A 23,380-nucleotide genomic window follows, 5' to 3' on the forward strand; every position below is an offset into this window, starting at 1 on the left:
CAGTTTTTGTTCACATTTCATTTCTTTCGTTTTGATTGAAACAGTGCTTGCATTTCAGTAAAATAGGACATAATTGGAAAAGAAGTGAATAATTTCGCAGGACACGAACACGAGAGGAGGCAAAGTATTTTGCAGGACACTCTTTTTGAATGCAGCATATGAGCATTAAAACTGAATAGCTGAACTCTTTTGTCCTATGCCCTGGCTAATCCAATTAGTGGGTTTTTCTATGAGTTATACACGATTATTTGGTTTGTGAATCTATTGTTCAATTGTTCAGTGTGGACAGGAAGGAAAATGAAAAAAAAAACATTACAAATACAACCATTGTACATTCAAGAGCCCTTGGTTTCATTTTATTATTGGAAACTCCTTTTCCATGAGGATGAAGTGAATTCACGGTAGAGGATTATGGACGGTTCTTGATCAATTTAAATGCACATTGGGAAATACCCCCATTTAAATGCAACTTTCTTTCTTCCTGCATGAAACAAAAAAGAAGAACATGACTGCACAAAGAAATTCCAGGAATGACTCTCACCTCTTCTGCTCTTTATTCTCTGTGTTGTAATAATTCCTTTATTCTAGTATTTTTATGGCTATTTTGACTATTTTTTTCTCTTCAAATTCACTTTGTAGTAGTTGGATCTGTGTAATTGAGCTGAAAGGCTATGGGTTCGCTGTTCACTCTTCGCTGTTCGCTCAGACTGCTGTGGTAGAAAGCCGAGCTGTATAAAATGATACAAATGGAAGATGCTTTGGTTAACCACATCAGTTAAATAATTATTTGATTAAATTACTCTGATTGTCTTTTAATTATACTAAATATTTAAATTACAGTAATTATTTACATATATATTATGTCAGTACTCATATAATCCCTGGGTTACAGTACAGCACGGTTTCACCTCAAGCAGTGGCCAGATCCTGCTCTTATAAGCTAGATTTAAATCAAAAGGTTTTAGGGTAAAATACTGTACTACTAACCCTGATTATTAGTATTAGGAGTAGATTGGGAAGCATCACTAGCAGTAGTATTTACAGGTATAATCAAAGTAGACGACATACAAGGATATTCTCTTGAAATATTCCTGTAAAAGTCTGTAAATTACATCATATAAAACTTTCCAATACAATTGACCTAAATAAAAAGGAATTGATAAAGTTGATAAGGAATACCACATATATACTGTATAAACGTAGGGATGTCCGTACTTTTTGTAGCTCACTAAACAACTGAACTTGTTTCGCTAATACAGTTTAGCCTGTATTAGCGAGTGATAAATTGTATATGCACAATAAGTGTTAAGCTACAACACCAAATGAGCTAAATATTTTCTGTACAGTATTTCATATTATGAAAATGAGATTTATAAATGTTTTATAGAGCGTTACCAAAGAACAGTTATCAGACAAAATCCACGTTTTCATTGAATTTTAATTTAATTAAGTCGGTTACAAATGACCAGATTACAGGGCTTCACATCGCTGATATAGATAAAAAAATTAATTAAACATACTGTATATACAGTACATTACATACTTGTATATAAAGATTTTACACTCGCAAATGTAAATTCCTTTGCAGCGCGTCACGCTGAATTACTGTACATTGCATCATTAAGCAGTTTCCACTACGTAAGGCAACCGGCCGAAGTTTTAATAACTTCCTCAGAACTCCCAGTTTCGGAAAGTCCCTGGTCCAAAGAGCAAATGAGATTGAGACGCTGTGTGTGTGACGTCTCTTAAAAAGGAGGCCCCAGTGGCAGGAATAGAAAAGGGCGATTGGCGTAGCTGTTGTAGTTAATACTTCGAGGCGTTCCCGTGTTTGTTTTAGCCTGCATTGTGTTGGTTTTATAGAGGAGGTGCGGACAGGGTTTGTGTTGGTAAAATCATTAAGCAACAGAGTGGGAGACGGCCTTGAAAAGCATAAAGTTTGAATTTCTGAGAACATTTTAGACAAAGCGCAGCGTCTTGATCGACACCGAGCAGCTCGACCTAACGCATCTAACTCAAATTTGCGTCGTAGTCTTGACGTTGTTTACGAAACGTAGCGCATTAAGTTTTCAGGTTTCAGAATACAGATGTTAAAATCCACTCAAAAGGGTAGATCGGCGAAAGTAGCACTCGTTTGCTTTTTAATCTTGTTTTTCTTTGCGCGGAGTCGTTGGCGTGTTTTCGGATTTTTTGTTTACAATAAGGAAGTGAATCTTCCTGCTCCGCCATTTTCGTTTACTCTTTATCCTGCGCCATCTCTTTAAAGGGGACTTTTTGGCAAGAGAAAAAAAAATTTTCGGAAAGAAAAGATTTTCGGAATCGGAACATAAACAAAGGCCGAGGCTCCACGTACAGCTTTACTTGACTTGTTTAGCAAGCGAGCAGGTTGGACTCAACAAAGAGTGAGGAAACGGCCGTGCGGAGCAAGTATATGGGCTCATTCACGAGGAGTCGGAGCTGTTTTGAAAGGAAAGTTTTTTTTTTTTACCGCTCCAGGAAGCCGATGTATCCTCCTTCGTGCGACTTTCAGATCATGCTCGGGGAAACTCTCAGCCACCGCATCGAGTCTAAACTCGATAACATCGAGAACAGCAAGCCCACCCCCGTCCACCCCGTCGGGTCGAACCTGAACAAAAGACAGGCGCTGCTGAAGAAAGGAGGGAGGCGAGTGCGCTCAGCCTCCACGGGCTTGCAGAACCGACACCATTACCACCTCCTCCACCACCACCACCAGCAGCAGCAGCAGCAGCAGCAGCAGGGCCAGAAACACCCGGCTCTGCTCCGAAATGGCACCACACGCTTCACAGACATCAACAACAACAGCAGCAGCCCCGGGGCTGGCATCAAAAAGACTGAGGCGGCAGCCAACCGAGCGCAGGCTGCCACTGCAATTACACTCCACCACCTCAAGCAAGGGGCCAAAAAGGAGGTAAGATGTCGATTAAGTTCTCGTTTGTGAAACATCACCGGGTGCGTGATAAAGACGAGAACAACGGGTGGCGATATAACTGTTGTAGAGGGTCCCAGGAACCGTGTCATCGGTGTCAAAGGGGGGAAAAAACAACAGCTTGTTTTGCTGCCTAATGTAATTCGCTTGATGTATACTAATAACGGAAGTGAAGATTTCAAGTTTTTTTTTTGTTTAGAATAGTTTAGTAACGCATCCATCCGTAAATATTGTGGTCGTTGAAGTGACGACATCTTATTCAGCGCTGTGGGTCCCCAGCGTTTGTTTTGTATACATTGCCCATTATGTGGTGCGCTGGGTTGGCTGCCCGCTCCCGCTGTTCCAATTCGGCGGAAATCAAACGAGTTTGGTTGACCCACCACTGGAAAATATGACGACGGTTCTCAGCTCAGCCAATCAGCGCGGCGGGCCTCGGCAATATGAATAAGTGATGAGGAGCCGCGAGCCTGCGGGGGCAGGCGGCAGTGGGTTAGGTTGTGCCAGGTGCGAACGTGCAGTTTGAGCCGAGGTTGATGAAGGATCCTCGACAGTTTTCTGGTGGCGCTGTGCCAAAGCGGTCGGGTTATTATGTAATAGTAACCCCGAAACCGGATGACGTAGCCTAATAACCGCCTTATTGTTTAAACATCATTACTGGATTTATTTTTCTTGCGATATAAGCTTAACCTGCCCAGGAGCAGGATGAAGTTGGAAATTACTCCTGAATGTTCTTCGGTTACCTACTTCGGTAGTTTGTGATTGAAGTATCGGATAACATGGACAGCATGTTGCACTATTGTACTTTTTCGACACTCAATCTGTATATACCTATGCACGTTTTGTTTTACTGTGACTATGAGCATATTTTGCAAACACTTGTATATTTATTGTGTATTACTGTACGTATTTTAATTTTTTGTCTATTCTGATGTCTTGTTTTTGCTTGTCTTGGGCTGGGCCTGCTGTAACACCTCGATTTCCCTTCGGGATCAATAAAGTCTTGTCTATAGAACATCAAAACCTCTTAAACTGCCACTGAAAGTGACAACACAAAGAGTTCAAACAGCGAGGTCATGTCTCCGATGTACTGTGAGATGGGAGAAACATTTTTCTAAGGAGCCGTCCTTAAACGCGTGTTTAAGTTGTTGCGATCCAAAGGCATTTATTATTTTTTTTTGCCCCCACCCCCTTAGGTATTGAAGTCAAAAACAGGAAGAGCCGACAGAGCCCCCTTTACCAGCGGCCACTCTGTGTATAACCTGAACAAATGTGAGCAGCCAGCCCAGACTCTGAATGGCAGCAGCCAGAGGGCCAAGCCCAGCACGCTCGGCGAGGTCTCCCCAGCGAAGGGGCATGAGAACGGCTCCCGCCTCAAGTCTCCTCCTCTGGAACTGTGCGGCGGAGAGGGGAAGAAACCACTACACTCGGGTGACGTTTTCGACAAGATCGCCGGAGTCCGCGCGGCCGAGCCCAGCCCCGAAGAACCCCTCAGGGATGGCGAGAAGAACTACGCCGGCGCCAAGTTCAGCGAGCCGCCCTCCCCCAGCGTGCTCCCCAAGCCGCCAAGCCATTGGGTGGGGGAGAGGGGCCCCCAGGCCAGCGGCCCCAGCCGGGAGCTCATGACCGTTCACCTGAAGACTCTGCTGAAGGTCCAGGCGGAGCCGTGACTGGAGACTCGGAAGCAGAAGAAAAAAAACGTCGTACCCCTCTGGGAATTGGCACTGAAAACACGACTCGGAGGAGCACTGGAATAGGAAATCGTTGCAACAGGAAGTCCCGAAGTTTTGGGCTGTTTTAGATTTTATACTTGTGCAGAACAGCGGCCTTGTACAGTTTAAGGAACTTGTGTAAATGTAAATACTGTAATATTTGTGTATATTTTTTTCATGTTATTTTAACCAAAGTAAAATATAGTTTTGTTACTGAAACTTAAAATGTATTAAGCACCCCGAGGTGTTGCACTTTTTAAATGGTTTTATTTTGTCTAGAAAAAAAAACTGAACAAAAAAAACCTAAACATTTGAAGACTGCAGTACCCATTGGGGCACAATGAAGGTAAGAAAAGATTCTTACAAATTTGCACAAGACTGATAACCACACAGGTGCTGAGGCACCTAGCTTCTAACATAAATGGAATGAACTGTGGTTCTTAAAACTGCGTCATCCTGAATGGCTGCTATTCATTGAATGCACTGCGGAGGATTCTGCAATCCAAGTGGCACATCTTTGTGAAGTCCAAGAGCTGGAATGAAGATGTGAAAGTTTTATAATGTAAGAATTGCGACCTCAGAGAAGGAAAGCTGCCTGCTAGACTGTTAAAGAAGCATCGCTCTTGAGGTGGTATTACCAGCACTGACCTGAAGTTCAAGAAAGAACATTTATTTATGTGTCTTTGTTGTATCTTATAATGTCATCTGTAAGTTCTTGGGTTAAGATCCAAAGAAAATATCATGGAAGTTGTCAAAGGAAAGATGTTTTCTTGTGATTAGATAGGTTGATTTGAAAATAGGCTTGTTCTCTCATGCCGTTTTTTAGGGGTTCCCAGCTCGTAGTTTTGAAATGTGAAATCCAGCAGGGTTTCAATGTCTCCTGTAGGTAGCTCTTCATTTAGGAGAAGTGTTAAATTGATCCAACTTTAAGATTTAATTGGACCTTTTTCCACAGCCTTAAGCACTTGTTTTAAAAAGAGACACGAAAGACCTACTGGACTCTAGTCCATAGCTGGGAACCTCTGCCATATGTAGTCAGGCAGCTATTTTGATTTCTTGGATCTAAAAAGGTGCAGAAATGGAAAGTAATATACAGTATCAAAATTCCAGACTTTGTGTTGCAACAGTTTATTTTTATTATTCCAGCATCATGCGATAAAAAAAAGCATTGCTGCTTGAGCCCACTAATCTGCAATTTGTTGAGTGTGTGTCACACACGTGTGTGTGCTCTCAAATTTGAATTAAAATATTTGGCATCCCCCGCAACAGCCTTTTTGTCCTTCATTTAATTTTACCTTGAATGTGTTTTGGTTAAATTCGTTAAGTCCATACATAAACCTATAACTGTCAGGCATCTTGTTCTCTGCAAGGAAAAAAAAGTATAGGTCCTCATTGCTTTCTCTAACGAGGAGTATACAATATGGAGAATGATTTCTAGAAGAGTTCTCTGTGCTACAGGGTATTTTAAATGTAAAATACACATGGCCGAATGTACAAACGTGGTGTTGTGATGGCGCGTGGCTCAATGTGATTGGTTCCCAGCCCATCACATGCACTATCCTGTGACACCGTAAAGTTTGAAACGTGAGGTGAATGCAGTGGCTCTTAGGTAGAAAATCATTTGCAAACAGCATACGGAGCTCCACGCATGTCGCCAAAGCAGTGGGAATAGTCGAGATGGAAAACCCAAACTGTTTTGTTCAGCTAGTTTCTAGCTTGTTTAACTCGTCTAGAGCTGATCTGGAATGAAACCCAGCAGACACACCTCCTCTCCAGGACATGTGGACACATCTGGTCTAGTCCTTAATTGTATAAGAAGCAGACACTGGCTTTTGACACTGCAGGTTGTGTCTGGCAAGTAACCTTTGGGTAAGTACAGAGGTTTTATTAGTTACACATCCATCTGATGCACACTACATGTCGACCTTTATTGGCATGTTTAATAAATACAAGAAGGAATAACCTAAGCAAAAGAAGAAAAGTGTAAAACAATGAGCCTGATTGTAATGAATGCAATATGTGTGTGACCGTGGTCTTGACAGCTGAGCAGTAGATCAGTCTGCCTAGTGTGTTGTCGTTAGTCACGACCAGCCAGAGCTTCAACAGCTCATCAACTTGGAAGTTGTCGTTCGACACTCCAGCAGTGTTTTACAACTGAAATTATGTAAACGCCTGAAATGGAAATCTAATAAGTAAATTGATTCTTAAAATGTAGAGAGCTTTAGAAAAATATATAACAAGGATGTAACTGCTGTGCTACGTGCAGATTTTTAGAAGACAGTGCGTCAACAAAGTACGCACCGTCTAGGTTACTTTTAGAAGACAGTGTATCAAAACAGTATGTACTGTCTGGGTCATTAGATTGGCCGAAGGTAACTGATAAGCTGTGAAAAAAATCTATTGGTGCTTCTTTCGTTTTTTTAAGAATGTCATCTGTTTTGTCCTAAGGAAAGGAGAAGTATTAGAAGGGACAAAGTGCTGAACTTTTCCTTACATTGCAACATCTTATAAAATCCTGTACTGCTTGTAGCAAGCTGAGTCTCTGATGCACTCTGCAGAGAGACAGCAGGGCTCCCAATATTGCAATATTGAAATAAAGACCTTACTCAGGTGAGAGCTCTCTCTTGTGGCTTCCTTGATAGGTATATTTCCATGACAGGCCCCGTTTGACCATTAAAAGCACATTGAAATTAAACATTTAAATTCAGATTTATTCTGTCTGCTGTTTGAGCAACAGCCAGGATGTCTGTCACTATCACTAAGGTGCCTTATTATGCCAAGTTATAAATTCACAACCATCTTCCAAAAAACAAAAAAAATGCAATGTTGATCAAATTTCTAATTAGCAAAAGGATAGAGTAGCCAGAGCAAACAAAGCAATATCACAGTGTCTCTGTGCTGTTCAAATGTGTGTGAGATGCAGTTACTTAGGATCATAATAATTAATTCTTTACACTTATATAGTGTTTTTCCAGACACTCCACCCCCTTCACAACTACCAGTGTGTAGCACCACCAGAATGAGTCAACACCCCTACTGTTTTAGAGAAACAGCCTCAGATTTTTAATGAGCACAGCAAATCAGGACCTCAATTTAGGTCTCATTCAAAGGACATGACCTTTTTACAGTACAGTACAGTGTCCCCATCACTATACTGGCGTATTAGGACCCACACAGACCGCAGGGTGAGCACCCCCTATTGGCCCCCACTAACACCTCTTCCAGCAGCAGCTTCAGTTTTTCCCAGGAGGTCTCCCATCCAGGTACTGACCAGGCTCACACCTGCTGAGCTTCAGTGGTTTGGCAGGTGTGAGTTGCAGGGTGATATAGCCACTAACATGATAGTTCATTAATCGTTTGTACTTATGACTGAAGGACATTTTTACCATTTTAAATTTCTCAAAGGTTTTCAGTTTGATTTATTTTTTTTTTCATTTTAGAAAATACGATAATATGCAATCCAGATGAGAAAAATTCAGTTTTATATCATCCTGTATAACTGATATGTACATCTTATTTTTTTCTTCCAACAAATTGGAGGGCATTGTATCTCATTTTCAGAAAGCAGGGTCCTGCTATTTAAATATGAGCTAAACCAACACAGGAATATTGGCTATCAAAGAATCAGAGCAGTTGACTGCACCTCAGCTACAAAGTAGTCAGAACTAAGTAAGAACAACGCCTTGTATTTCTAACATCGTTATAGCCTGTTGGTTATAGTTAAGGTCTTATCCTACAAAGCAGTAACTTCTGTACTGTTCAACAACAGTGCTGGTAGAATCCAAACTGCTGCTATATATCATGTAAACTGTAGAAATATAGTTGAGCAAAATACATGTATTCATACATTAAGGGCTGCTTACACACTACAGTGTGTGTGTCATGATTGTAGTCCCACCCACCCTTAAGGACGCTCCGGCTCCTTCACTTTTTAGTTGATTTTGTGCCCCTGCTCCCTGTTCCAGCCCACCTTTAAAAGCCCGACGCTCACTCTGTTCCGGGCTCTGCTCTGGAACACGGACGCCCGGAGGCTCCTCTATCACCGAGTCGCCCTACGTCCGCGGCTCGGGTGGCGTTCGCCTCCTAGGTGTCCTGGACCAGCCGAACCCGGGACCTGGAGCGCCTGGTTCCGTTCCCCCTTTCTTCCCCCCCCCCGACCCTTCGCCGGATCCCGCTCCGGTTTTTAACTTTGTCTTGTTCATCTTGGATTGATCACCCGGCTCTGGACATTTGCCCCAGTTCCTCGTCTCCCCCCAGTGTGTGTTCACTCCCTTCCGGATTGTGTCCTCTGCACAGGGTCCTGAAAGAACGTCTCTTAACAATGTTCTTATACATTATGTGTTGTGTATATATTGTGCAACCTCTATAATTATACCAACTATTATATAAATAAATACATTTATGCATACGTGCATGTCTAGTCCGGTAACAGATGTGTTGCTTTTCACTGCTTTGCAGATTTTCTTGCTCTGTTTCACAGCAGTCCTTAATCAGTGCCTTTTGATGATCCAGAAAGGTCGGACAGACCTTTTAACCCACCTGCTGCGAAATGCGGATCAGTTTCTTTCCACAGTGGGAAAAGTGAGACAGACTGTGAAGACGCCTAAAGCTGTGTGATCAATGCCAAGGCTGTGGACTTTTATGAAGACGTAATCGGTTTAGAGGAACAGGGTGGAAGCGTGTGAATTCTCCTGTAATTTAAAACAAAGAGCTTCTCTTTACTTTTCTTAGGTTATTAAGGTTACTACAGCCAGCTGAAACATTTAATAGTACAATTTTATTTGTCTTTATTGTCGGTAATAACTGTGCATTCATCGCTTTGCAAGGTGAGAAATGATCAGCCTCGCAGTTCGCGGTTCAATGTGGCTGTTGTATATAAACACAGATGATGGATTTTGATTCACAGATGCCGAAAGCCCCCTGCTGTTGAAAACAGCAAATCTTGAATGTAGATTTTGGGTACAATTCCAACTACTACTACTACTACTATTACTACTACTACTAATGCTTCTGCTAATGCTGCTGCTACAAGTAGTACAAGTACTACTTCTCAAAGCACCCTAACAAGACCGCGGTAAAAAGAAGACCGCGCCCCCTAGTGGCAAATGTGAAAACCTTCTGCGTTTGTAAACAACGTGTCCTGAGTTTATTCCTGGGGCTTGTAAACAACATCAAAGCTTTCGAGAACTTTGTAGAAGTCCTGAATATGTACAGTCATATGTGCCTTGTGGGTAATGGTCTTTCATGGAAAAAAACAGAATAAATCTCAGACGAATAGAATGTACAGACACAGAAAACGATTGTTTTTTTTAATAATAATTATATATAATAATAATAAACTATAATAAACTTTATTTTATATAGCGCCTTTAAAGGTGGCTTCTCAAAGCACTTAACAGGATGACAATAACAATAAATAAGAAGAGTATAACAATAAATAAGGAGAATACACAAGATAAGACACAATACAGGAGTGGTACTAAGGAGTGGATGGTGGTACTAAGAAGAGCAGAGGGGTGAAGAATGGAACCAGTTAAGTAAAGGCTTTTCTGAAGAAGAGGGTTTTGAGTCTGGATTTGAAGGAGTTTAGAGAAGGTGACTCTCTGATATCCTTGGGCAAAAAGCTCCAGAGCTTGGGGGCAGAACAGGAGAAGGCCCTGTCACCCATACAATGTAGACGGGCTTGGGGGACAGTAAGGAGAGCAGAATTTGAAGAGTGGAGGTTGCGAGGTGGGGAGTAGGGCGATAATAGTTCAGACAGGTACTGAGGTGCCAAGCCATGCAGAGCCTTATAGGTAAGCATGAGGATTTTAAAGTCTACACGGAATTTGACCGGAAGCCAGTGCAAGGACTCCAGGACAGGAGTAATGTGAACACTTGCACTAGACCTGGTCAGGATTCTGGCTGCTGAATTTTGGACATACTGCAGTTTGTTCAGAGTAGATTTTGATACCCCTGCGAGTAGAGCATTACAGTAGTCAATTCGAGAGAATACAAAGTTGATCAGCTTTCCAGCCACAGTTAATGATAGCATAGGGCGTAGTCTTGCGATATTTCTAAGGTGAAAAAAATATGTTTTGACAGTATGCTGCACATGTGGGTCGAATGTTAAGCCAGAATCGAATATAACCCCAAGGTTTTTCAATTTTGATTGAAGCTCAAGTACAGAGCCATCTACAGAAAGGGTTACAGGACTGGCCTTATGAAGTTGATGGGGGGTACCAATAAGCATGACTTCAGTCTTATCGCAGTTAAGATGAAGGAAGTTTTGAGTCATCCAAATTTTTATGTCAGTGATGCAATTAGATAGAATAGAGACAGCCACATCAGTGTCAGGTTTAGTATGGATGTATATTTGAGTATCGTCAGTGTAAAAATGAAAGCTGAGGCCATGTGATCTTAAAAGCTGACCAAGTGGAAACATGTAAATACTGAAGAGCAAGGGGCCCAGTATTGAGCCCTGAGGGACACCAGACTTAACAAGACCAATTTCAGACCTGTACCCATTAAGAGAGACAAAGTGGCAGCGATCAGTGAGGTAAGATTTGAACCATTTGAGGGCAGTGTTAGAAACTCCAAACACAGTCTCAAGACGAGAAAGTAAAATGTTATGGTCAACAGTGTCAAAAGCAGCACTGAGATCAAGGAGGATGAGTATAGAAAGAGAACCAGAATCAGAAGCTATTAGAAGATCGTTGGTGACTTTGACCAGGGCCATTTCTGTGCTGTATTACGTATTATTTACGTATATTACATATCAATTCACAGCTCATCTATATATTTTTATTTGATGGGAAGTGGGGCTGCTGGTGTAGACGTAACCAATTGTGTAGCACTGCATAAAGCAAAAAACAAAATCACACAGCCCCAACTTCCAGAAACATAGGCATCTGTTTTTTGGATTTATTGGCTTGAACTGCCAAATACATTTAAACCAATTTATAACCTTAAAAAAGTTAATCTTGAGAACAACTTTAGAACCATATTTTCGAGGAAATATTGAACATCTGCTGTATGCCTGTATGACTGTAATGTCATGTACTGTCACACTGCTTCGTTAAGTGCCTTGGGGCAACCTTGTTGTGAAAGGCGCTATATAAAAATAAATGGAATTGTATGCTGACAGGAGTGCTCCTTCTACCGACGTTGTTACATAAACATTCTTGACATCGGGTGCTCACCAGGAGAATCGAGATGCTGTTTTATTAACTATTGTGGAAGAAATTCACATATAAAAATTAGATCACTTCACAAATAGCAAACAGCACCTTTAAATCACCAAACCCTACTGGTAATGTGTCACATCCTATCACACCAAATCAAAGCTGCAAGCAACTCCTCAGCTGTACGCAGAAATGTCTAGTGTGTAACACCATATCACGACGTTACTGCCCAGTCCACGCTGGACGTGTGTATATTGGATAGCTCTCGGATATCCTCAGAACTTTTATTAAATTTCCAAATTGGCAAAATCCACACTGTTGTCTGAAACAGCTGCTCACTAGAAGGGCTGGGAATCGTTTAACGCTCCTGCGATGTTCCCGAGGAAGATCCTGAGCGAAGCAGGTGAGTTGCACACACTTCGGATGACAAATTCCAATGAGCATGGAGAAGAAAACTGAGTGCTCCCCGCCAGCCCCACCACACTCATCATTTCTGCCCTCTTTTTCCAAAACCATTTCCAGACACCTCGAGTCTCCCAGAAATCAGCGTCTCCGCCCTGACTCCCTCCCGCCAGTGATCCATAATCTCCCGGAAATCGCCCCCCCCGCTCCCAACGTTTCCTGTTGGCGACACCCCCGGCCCCAAAAACCATCAGCTAATTATTTAATGATATACTGTAATATGACCTTGAGCCATCTGAGAATCTGCTCAGAACTGCTAAACATGCCGCATCTCCGTACGATGAGAGTTTGCAAAGAAAGTGAGGTTATTCAAGTGGACTGGTGAGTTATAGTATTTATAGTGTAATACCCACGATCAATCGATCTGGTCCTTTCTATGAGCTTTGAGAGCCGGCCTGCAGCCCTGGCACTGTGGCCCTTGGTCTTGCCTCATTGCCTCACGTGACTGGCACCTGACACCCGATCCCTGCACAACAGCGGAAGGGGCTGGAACTGAAAGAGGGGTTTAGACTCACGCCTGCAGCTCCCACTGCCAAGAAAGCTGTTATTGTCCCCCGAGCGCTGCAACTGATACCAAGAATATCACTGTGACTGATTACTTTCCAAACTTGTTTTTGCTCACTAGTTTAGAAGAATGCAGTACACTGTAGATATAAATACTGTAAACTGTATAAACACTTCCCTTGCAAACTCTTCTCTCAATAGAGATCCTTATTGAGGTACTAAGTTGATCATATTACTGTTTTGTAATACTTGGAACATTCTAGTTCCAATTGCAGTAGATGCAGTGGCACAAAATGTCCTTACCATATTGTAACAGACAAATAAGTTCTGGATCCCGAGATCAAGTTTAAACAACTGAGTTTATTGCATGAAAGGAACAATAAGATTAAAGTATTGTTTGTAATATAGGTACAAAACGTCCAGTTTATATAGCAAACTTCAGCCACTTCTGACGCAACTTGTTACCATGGTAGTTGGGGGAGGTCACCTGTGTTTGGGCATTCCCAAGACCCTGACCACTTTGAATGGCCAGTTTTATCTTCCCTTAGTTAGGGAGTCTGTCTTGCACTTGGATTCTCTTATCAGTTAACTTCCATCCCTGCCATAACTCAAAAGTGCTTAAGCACTTGGAATGTCTTGCGTCACGAGAAGTCTTTGTGCAGAAAGAAATCAGTTAACCCCCTTTTCACATCTTATATCTTTCCTCAACCTCATTCAGTACAGTTTCTAGCCTGCCACCTTACCATATCCTACTCTTCCACATGATCATCTCCACAGTGGACTCCAGTAACCCCTAACCCTGGACTATCGTATTGTACAGTATGTGCGATATGATAGCCAAATACCAGCCACTGACCTACTAATCCCCTGCCACACTGGGGCTGAGCAGGATCTGGAACAGGCCTCCTTTGCAATATCACACAGAGAGATGTATCCCAATATGTCTGGGACAACACAGCATGAAGAACAGCAGGATGCAAACTACTGTACTGCATTTTGGAAGGGACTCAAAGAGTGGCACAGCCATATAAGAGATGTTTGCTCTGGGATTGAACGGCCAACACAAAGGGCAGGAATTTGCTGGGAAACGCCTTCGCTATTGGAGCAACCCTGTGAATCTATGGGAGTAGCTGGAGACAGGTGCTTTTAGAAAGGACACACGTGCCACACCTGTCGATTTGTTTTTCTTAGAATGATCAAGTTTTAGTCCAGCCGTTTTAGCTGTTGTATTGTTACTTCCCCAACCACAAACGTCATCTACATTTTTATAGATGTAGAATCTGTCAGCTGCTCATGTCTTTTTTAGGTGGGACAATGATTTCAAGTGTCTGATTTTTGAGTGAAAGCTGTTCCTGAACTGCTTGTATTGTGAGTTAATATCCTAGAATTCAGGTCTATTTCTCACATTCAGGATTATTTTATGCGTTTTTTTTATTTATATATATTTTATATACAGTATTTCCCCCATTTTCATATATAAGTGTGGCTCCCTCGAGCAGGTGGAGTATGATTTGAACAGTATTTCGCGCCAGGAATGGACAGCAGTCCCACACTACAGAACAGCAGGTTCCAGGTTCAATAAGCGTAACTTCATTCAAAATCCTATTCAAATCCTTCTCTTTATTTTCGGAGTGCCACCTACCTCAGTTAAAATGCTTCCCTTTAAAGAAGAGTGTCTAATATATTTTAGCTTTGTAGAGGTCCGCATGTTAATCTGCTTTTCACAGTACAGTGCAAGACCAGTTTTCTGGGAAGTCAACAAATACTTGATTGACCGTCCCAGTTCTGCGGCGAGTTGCGCAACTTCACGATCTGCGCCTGTCAGCAAACACAAGCGTCTCCTGGCTCAACTTCCAGAACTGGAAGCAAGAAAAAGCTAACTGCATGCATGGACATGTAGTACTGATCAATTTTGCTGTGAGGTTTTTCTGCCTGAAAGCAATTTCTGAAACTACAGTTACCACAATGCATCGATACTGACGATCCCTTTAAAGAGAGGTTGGTCAGGGTGCAGAAGTGTATTGGTGCTTGGGTGTACAGTAGGTGGCTCATGTAACGGGAAAGCTCAGCTAATTTTAGAAGAGGACAAGCTGTCATTAGACTTTAAGCGACACAAATAAAATGTATTATTTTTTAAAATTCAGAAATATACAGTTACTCATACAGTAACTGTCGGATAGCCCGAGTGATTATTAAACTTACCGTTTTACTTATAGTTCAGGCAGCATCTTAAGGGTAAGCCTATTAACCGGTATAGATTTACAGTTTTCAGACTTTTCTTCTGTCGGGGAAACACAGAGCAGTGGCAGGTGTGGTCTTGGCCATGTGCTCGGCTGACCGGGAGGCGGGGACGTCTCTGCAGCAGGTGAAACGACTCGCCGGCAGCTGTATAGACGCGGCTCGGCACAGGCTGTGCGCCTTGAGCAGGGACATATGGAGCTGCCCCGAGCTCGCTTACGAGGAGAAGAAGTCCCACGACATCCTCGTCCGTTTCTTCTCGGAGGAGAAGGGTTGGAGCATCGAGCCCCATTACAAACTGGACACCGCGTTCCGGGCGACGTGGGGACCCACCGGCGGCGGCGGCGAGGATGGGGAGAGTTGCCTAAATATCGGGTTCCTCTGCGAGTACGACGCCTTGCCAGAAATCGGCCACGCATGCGGGCATAACCTGATCGCAGAGGTCGGTGCAGCCGCAGCCATTGGGTTAAAAGGTGTGTTGGAAAGCAAGGGCGATCCTTCCGTCCGAGTGAAGGTAAGGCACGCAGAGCAATGTACAGTACGAATAGTGTCATGAGGTAATAATATTATTGCCTTCGCCACAGTCAGCAGGATAAGCGGCGTCCTGATGATATGTAATGTTGTAATTAGACATGCGATAGAGGTGTCTGTGTGGTGCGTTTATCTTTGCGTCTTTGCTGTAAGTTTCTATTTAGCTGTGCAGTAAGAGCAAAGTGCGTCCTTCCCGGCTTGCAGACAGTTTTGAGACACTGCGAGAGGGCACAGGATAAGTCATTTTGCGCGAGTGTCATAAAACAAGGTTAAAAAGTGTCAAAGCGTTTTATAAGCGACAATATAATCAATGATTTTGCCACGGAGGCAACAATGATAGTGCAAATTAGCTCTGCGTGTATAATTTCACGTACAGTATGTTGGGCACATAGCGCAGTTGTCATGTCATGTCATTTGCCAAACCACTTTATATCATACGGTGTCGCGGGAAGCCGGAGCCTACCCGGCAAGCAACGAGCGCAAGGCAGGGTACACCCTGGACGGGACGCCAGTCCATCGCAGGGCAAGTGCAAGCCAATCATACATGGGGACAATTTGGAGGCCACGGTAAAGGCCGAGGGGTGGGAATTGTCCCGGACTCCGGCATAACTCCGTACTCTTATCGAGAAATGCTCCTGGATCTTTAATGACCACTGAGAGTCAGGACGTCGGTTTAACGTCTTATCCGAAAGACGGCAGCGCAGTTGTCATGTACCGTATTGCGTCCGTGTCTGTGCGCACGGTGGTCGCACACGAGAAATCTCTTTCGAAAGCTGTAGAAGCCAGTCGACGTCAAAATTTCCCCCAAGTGATAGGACTTGCAACATAGGACACAGCCATTGGAATTGAGCAAAACGGAGAACAACCAGCTGCCTGGGCTGTATTTTGGATCAGTGTAGTTGTAGCGACTTACAGGTCCTGTTGGGGACCTGGAATAACAGGAACATATTGTGAAGAGCGCTGCCGGTTCCGTGTCGGCGGCGGCGTGGGGGAGTAACAGGCTGGCGAGTTTTACAGACTCGCTGAGAGTTTTTTTGCCCCTTCCATTACCACCTGTATGTAAATAATTTTCTATAATTTATTATATTTTTAATAATTCTATAAAATTTAATAATTTTCCAATAATTTTCAATTTTTGCACTTACAAAATGTAGACATATAATTAGCTACTACTGTTTCCCCATAGTAGAAAAATTATATGTTCAACTATTCGGTTTTTGGTTGCAAACCACAAATCGTTGGCAAATATTATTGAGTTGCTGCACATCACATTTGACATGAATTATTATCCCATATGGATTTAGTCCTGTTTTTAGACAGGTTTTTTTTAATCAAACTGATTGTTCTGCATGAGAATGTTGTATGATGCTGACTTCAGTATCGTCGTGTCTTATGAGATGCTATATTGCTAGCTTAGTCAACCTTCCATGAGCCAGAATAATATTTCTCAGGGTGCATTTCTTTTTATATCTGTTCTATGCAGGGTGGCCCCCATCTTTTTCTTCTTGTTTTACTAGTGAATAGAATATTTTGCGAGACCGGTAATAACTATCAAGATATTAAAGATGTAATTAAGATTAGTTTTGTAACGCTAAAGACATTCCACCAAATTTGTCATTTAATGAAATAACAAATCTACATTCTGGCAAAAATACACTTGGGAAATGGAAATCATGGGGGTATAGACTTCTAGAATGATTATTATTGTGACATTTGTGTCACGATCGTAAACCCCTCCTCTTAAGGACGCTCCAGCCCTTCCTTGTTCTGTACTCATCGCCCACGCCTGCTCCCTGTCTCCCTGCTCCAGACCCCTTTTCAGTTCCCTCTTGAAAGCCAGACGCCTACTCTGTTCCGGGCTCTGTCGTGGTTCCCGTACCAGGCGAGTCCGGGACCTGGAAGCGCCTGGTCCCTTCAAGCTTTTAAGTTCCTGTTCCTGCCGGTTCCGACCCGGTTCCAGCGCACTATGGACACGCCCCCTGTTTTCATTCCCAACTCCTGCATGCTTCTCCCCCGTGTTTTCCTCACTCTACCCCGGATCATGTCGTCTGCATGGGGTCCTGAAAGAACGCTTCCGTTACAATTTGTTTGTCTGAAGCAGCTTACATTTGCACGCACTCACACAGCTGGGTTCAAGTCCAGTGCAGTTTCTCACTCAAGGGTACAACAGCGCTGTCTCACCTGGGATTTGAAATCCCAGCCCCCAGTTACATATCTGGATCCCTGACCATGGAGCCACACTGCTGTTTTGTGTCATGTGCTGTACAAGGCCTTTCCTAGGAAAAATTGTACAGTTAACCTTGGCCACCCTCAAGGTCTGGTTTGGTGCCGAATTAACTGTGATGTGGGTGCTTGAAATTTGTAATCCTTACGGTGTAAAAAGCTTCTACAGAACAGTAGGTTGGGAGGTTCTTAAAATGCTCATGACGCATGCCTAATCTAGTGTCGGTGATCATGGTGCATGACTCGTCAGCCTAAGAGAATGGTAATTTATCAATATTTTATAGGTAAAATATTTAGATTCTTTGGTAAAGCTGCAGCATATTGACCTGGCGGTGGAGATATTTCTTGTTCGTGTCTTCATCGCGGCAGGAAGCCTGTATATTGGCTGGCGCAGGAGAAGGCAGTGGCAGGTGCCTTGGAGGCTTCAGTAATCCAGAAGCCTGCTGCCGCTTCTACAGTCATCTCTAGCGCTTGGCGGGATGATGGTGATGCCCTTCCGTGCGTGAGGAAAGAGTGTTTGGCGTCTGCAGGTGACGGTGATCGGGACTCCGGCGGAGGAGGACGGGGGAGGGAAGATCGACCTGATGGAAGCCGGGGCGTTCAAGGGCTTGGACGTGGTGTTCATGGCTCACCCCTCTCAGGAGGATGCTGCCTACCTCCCTGACATGGCGGACCACGAGTAAGGGGAGCTGGTTACCGCCGAGTGGGCACACGGGGGAACTGCAGGGCTACAGATGAAAAGCCCAGGAGCAAGCGTTTATGCAATCATTGTCTCCCACTCCTATGCAGAATCGAAGTACAACTTCAAAAACATAGTTATTCATTGACCAAGCCTCGGCATTTAGCCGCAGAGTAATCCGAGTGGCTAATGCTAACTATAAATGTTAGGGTACAGTGATGAACTAAAGATCTATACTCATTTTGGTGCAAAGAATCATGAATTGCGTTGGGAATTAACTCTACTCTTGAAACTCCAGTAAATAAAACAATGCAAATATGTAATTCCTCCAAATGTATAGCATGACCAACACTTTATCTGACAAAGGTATAGAGCACTGTTGCACACAGAGACCAAAAATAACCATATTAACCATATTAAGTGGTTTGTAAAGTGCTTGTCCGTTGTGACCAAAGCAAAGTGAGGTCTGAATTTACCAGTACAGACGTTCCCGTGTTTTTGTGTTTCAGTGTGACTGTGAAGTTCTACGGAAAGCCTTCCCATGCTGCTGCTTACCCCTGGCAAGGGGTCAACGCGTTAGATGCCGCGGTTCTTGCTTATAACAACTTGTCTTTGCTGAGACAGCAGTTGAAACCTGACTGGAGACTCCATGGTGAGGACCCCCGCACTACTGCTGTTTATATTCCCTCTTGCTGACTGTGATGGTTAACTGAATGTAACTGTTTGCAAAACAAATATTGCTTTAGCTCCATGTGACCGGCTGGCTGAAGTTTCCACTACTGTTGGTGTCGCGTCCCTTCCTGTTTCAGGCATCATTAAGCACGGCGGAGTGAAGCCCAACATCATCCCGGCCTATTCCGAGATGGTGTTTTACCTGCGGACGCCAAAGCGCTGGGACCTGCCTGTTCTCCGAGAGAAGGCCGAGAGGTGCTTCAGGTCTGCGGCCTGCGCAACAGGCTGCCAAGTAAGCATGAGGAGCAGGGTGTCAGTTTGAACCTTACGGTCTTGCACTTCACTGTCCTCACACGCCACACGGCCCCTTGTAGAAGTAGTTTGGACGGCAGTTGTGAGCATGAAATGCACCCCACTGAAAAAGCAGCCTGGAAGACGATGTCTTAGAGTAGGGGGTCGGCAAACTTTTTACAGCAAGGGCCACTAAAAAGTTCTTACTAACCTTGCTGGGCCACCTGAGTGAAATCCTCTATCTAGCCGATAAACTCACCGACTGGAATAGGTCGCGTTTCTCCACGCACATCTCCTCCGCGACCTCTTGCACACACTGCTGAATAAACTCCCCGCCCGCGAAGCGCTTGCCAGCTGCTGCTAGAAGCTGTGATACTCGATAACTAGCTTGGGTAGCCCCAACATTTTCTCCGAATCTTCTCTTGAACAGTTTTTGTAGCCCCTGAAGCGACTTTTTCAACTGTTCTAATTTTTCCCTTTGTCCATCTCCTGTGTGTTCCAGAAACGTAGCCTGATGTTTTGTCTCGTAAGGCCCTTTTTATGTTATATTCTTTAATCACGGCGATTGTTTCCGGACGGATAAGACACTGTACTTGACCTTTTCTCTCCAAGGGGCACAAAACATTCTCTTCTGACCACTTGTCGTTGAATTTCTGACCCTCTGCATCGATCTTTCTTTTTTTCGACATGGCAAGAATAACTTACACTTAGCCTCTTGTCAGTTATGACTTTTAGAACTGTTTGAAATCACGACCTGCTTTTCAAAAAAGATAGCGTACACTAGATGTCATTTGCGTGACTGAGCCAATCACAGTAGGCAACAAAAATCCGAATGTAGTTGTAGCACAGGTGTATGTAACCTAAGCTAAAGCTAGTCTGATAGGCTAAAAGTCAAATGCTTTGTGCAAAAGGTGTTTTTCTGCAATTGACCGTTAGTGCTGAGAGAAGGCAGCAGAGCCACTGACGGAAGATTTTCAATATCTGATGCAAAAAGTTACCCCCGAGATTCAAACAGTAGTGAGCTGGGGGCAACTCAGAAAAGTCCAGCGGGCCGGATTTGGGCCGCGGGTCGTAGTTTGCCAACCCCTGACGTACAGCCATATAGACAGGACTATCCTCTCCTTAAAGAGGATCCTTCCCACCAGACAAGTTCTGAGGCCCGTTGTCACGGCACCGGTGAAAAATGGCCTGTTTTGTGACGCTGCAGTTGATGGACTTTTCTTTGCGTTGGAGTCTTTGGATTTTAAATTTTCCATCGAGTCCTGAAAGCTTCACATGAAGTAAAAGCCGGGACGTTATGTAGCAACAGTTACGCAGTGCTTCTATTTTCAGCTCATTGTGAAATGGCAATTCAAACCAAGGCTTTGTGTTTCAGGTTGAGCTTCAGTATGCGGCACATGAATACCACAATGTTCTTCCTATTAAAACGCTTCATCGCCTCTATGAGGAGAATGGAAAGTTACTTGGTATCGAATTTACAACTGATGAGGAAGTCCTAACTACTTCTTCAGGTAAAAATAAAGCTGGTTTCACACGTGGTGCTGTTTTGTTGCTATGTTAGTAATACGAGTGGGCTGGCACAAATACAAACTTGTTTCCAGCAGTGGGGAGCGAGGCATGAGGGATATTACATTTCAAAAACCCTTATGAAAGTTAGTGGTTCAGGAGCCAGAAGCAATACTAAGTCACCCACAAACAGCTTTTTAGAGTTTCGTTTTTTAAAGGACATCACAACTGACAACGCGCAGTGAAACATTTTCAGTCATTCCTGAAGTTTTATGCCAGTGTCAGGGCTGCGTGACTCTAATTGTTATTTTTCTCTGCTCAGTTTGTGAAGATTTTAAATTTATTCCAAGAAGTAAAAGACGGGAATAATACTTTTCAGGCAAAAGAGAAAAAAGGCTTCCTGACCAAAGTGAAAATAGAATGAGATGAACTGTTAGCTGCAGAGTCCATAAATGAAGCCAGTTATTTAAGAGTAAATAACTGGTTCAAGAACAAACTATGTTTAAAGTAGAAACAAGGACAAAAACCTTAAGGACTTAAACTCGCACTACGTACATAGGAACATGGAAACACGGTTAAAGAAAATTGTTAAAGGCTATAAGAGACGGTTGTGTGAATATCTTCTGAAGCCACACACCTGAAGTGTAACACAGTTAGATTTTGTGTGACATGTATTTTAACTCAAGTCCGCATACTCCCCTTTGGATTCCTGTGTAAGTGATGTGATACACCTCCATGAAACTTTGGGAGTATACGGTTTTAAATAAATCTTTTAATAAAAGTATCAGTATATCATTTTAGTGAAGTTCAATAAAACCCTTTAACAAAAAAGACAGGAAAAAGAGTTTATAGCACTTCTGGTTGTTGGTGAGGAACCTAGAATTCAAGCCTGTAACTCGTTTAGGACTGGCTTTTGAAAGTCTTATGCTAGGCATTTCTGAATGAACCTAGTTTAAAAAAATGTTTTTGTGTGATTAATAGCACTCCAGTAATTAAAAAATAATCTTGTTTTTGTTCTTCACAGGCTCCACAGATTTTGGCAATGTGTCACAAGTTGTTCCAGGTATCCACCCCTATTTTTACATCGGCTCCGAAGCACTAAATCACACAGAAGAGTATACTGCAGCCGCCGGTAAGACTTTAAAACACGGGTCAAAACATCTACCGATGAGATGGATTCTTTTACTGTGACCAAAATCCAGAGTGATGATCATAAATATTAGCTCCATAGGCGCCAAATAGCATTTCCTCACATTCAATAACAAAAACCTGTTTCATCTAATTACCGTATTTGTTTACTATTTCCCTTTTTATCTTTCCTGCTGAAAAGCTGAACTTCAAATCCATGCAGTTCCAGGTTTCGTTAGGCAAAGCAGGTATTTCTAAGACTAATTAAACGAGTTTCTAGGTTAGCAGGCATGGCCCAGTATTATGCCAACGTCTTTGATTGTTGGTGTTTTTGTGCTGAAATGTAAAAGACAGCATTACTCTCTCTTCCAGGTTCAGAGAAGGCTCAGTTTTACACCCTGAGAACTGCAAAAGCCCTGCTGATGACGGCCCTGGACCTGATTTTCAGCCCAGAGCTGCTGAAGCAGGTGAAGGAGGATTTTGCGCTGGCCAAGCGGAGTGAGGAAAGACAGCTGCGAAGGAGAGAGCAGGGCAGAGAGTCAAACTCTGTGCACTGCAGTGGGGCGTCTCAGTGAACCAGAGCACCAGACTGCTGTCCGGCCGGGCACGCGCTTTTATTCACACTGTTCACCATCATTGTAACACTCTTTCTACTGTCAAACATTGTACCAGTGGCCTTTTGTACTGCACCTACTTTTTTGCTTGAGACTTTTTATAGTGTGTTACTTTTACAACTTTGATATTTTATTGGATTGTGACGCGCAAGCTCTCATGATGGAGCTTTTAAGGACTGAGAGTGGAAAGAAGGGTGGCATCTTTCCTTTTTGTTTTACTTTAAATAAATCGTCAGGCAGCAGCTTGTCCAAGCAAGCCTGGTTACTGACAGGGAGCGCGATGTGAACGCTGGCCATTGGTCCACACCTTCCGCTACAAGAGGACATATTTAATCCACCAAAGACGCACCGGCCTCAGGAAAGTCAACCTGGAAAATCCCTCCTCAACACCCTCCTGGCCTTCACCTCCCAAGACAACAGTGCTGCACTCTGAACTGCTTTAGGACTCAGACTAAATTCAAGTCTGAGTCCTAAAACTAAGTTTAGGACTTAGACTTAGACTAAATTCAAAGAGAAGCTTCAGGAGAGGAGTCTCGAAGAATCCTAGTCAAGTCTCAAAGCCAAGGCAGGTAATATTTAAGGCAGAGAGCTTGATGAGTGGAAGGACCTCTGTTCAATTATAGTGAGGTTTTGTATTGCTTGTTATTTTTAATCTGACTGATGCTTTAAGTGAAAGCAGCTTACATTTATACTCATTTATAGACCTGTTGAGAAGA

General features: G+C 43.2%; 2 protein-coding genes across 2 annotated transcripts; both read left to right on the forward strand.

Annotated features, from left to right (window-relative positions):
- The first annotated feature begins 1,426 nt into the window (after nucleotides 1–1,426).
- pnrc1 (proline-rich nuclear receptor coactivator 1) lies at nucleotides 1,427–5,919 on the forward strand. The gene is made up of 2 exons (XM_088908919.1): nucleotides 1,427–2,926; nucleotides 4,138–5,919. The coding sequence occupies exons 1-2, from the start codon at nucleotides 2,429–2,431 to the stop codon at nucleotides 4,609–4,611; spliced, it is 972 nt and encodes a 323-aa protein (XP_088765045.1). The 5' UTR covers nucleotides 1,427–2,428; the 3' UTR covers nucleotides 4,612–5,919.
- Nucleotides 5,920–14,798: 8,879 nt separating this feature from the next.
- LOC148840148 (peptidase M20 domain-containing protein 2-like) lies at nucleotides 14,799–22,906 on the forward strand. The gene is made up of 7 exons (XM_088909080.1): nucleotides 14,799–15,534; nucleotides 18,305–18,453; nucleotides 18,963–19,105; nucleotides 19,263–19,417; nucleotides 20,792–20,927; nucleotides 21,947–22,054; nucleotides 22,423–22,906. The coding sequence occupies exons 1-7, from the start codon at nucleotides 15,106–15,108 to the stop codon at nucleotides 22,623–22,625; spliced, it is 1,323 nt and encodes a 440-aa protein (XP_088765206.1). The 5' UTR covers nucleotides 14,799–15,105; the 3' UTR covers nucleotides 22,626–22,906.
- The last annotated feature ends 474 nt before the right edge of the window (nucleotides 22,907–23,380 follow it).

This window comes from Atractosteus spatula, chromosome 2 (genome assembly GCF_055471065.1).
Source record: "Atractosteus spatula isolate fAtrSpa1 chromosome 2, fAtrSpa1.hap1, whole genome shotgun sequence".
NCBI lineage: Eukaryota > Metazoa > Chordata > Actinopteri > Semionotiformes > Lepisosteidae > Atractosteus > Atractosteus spatula.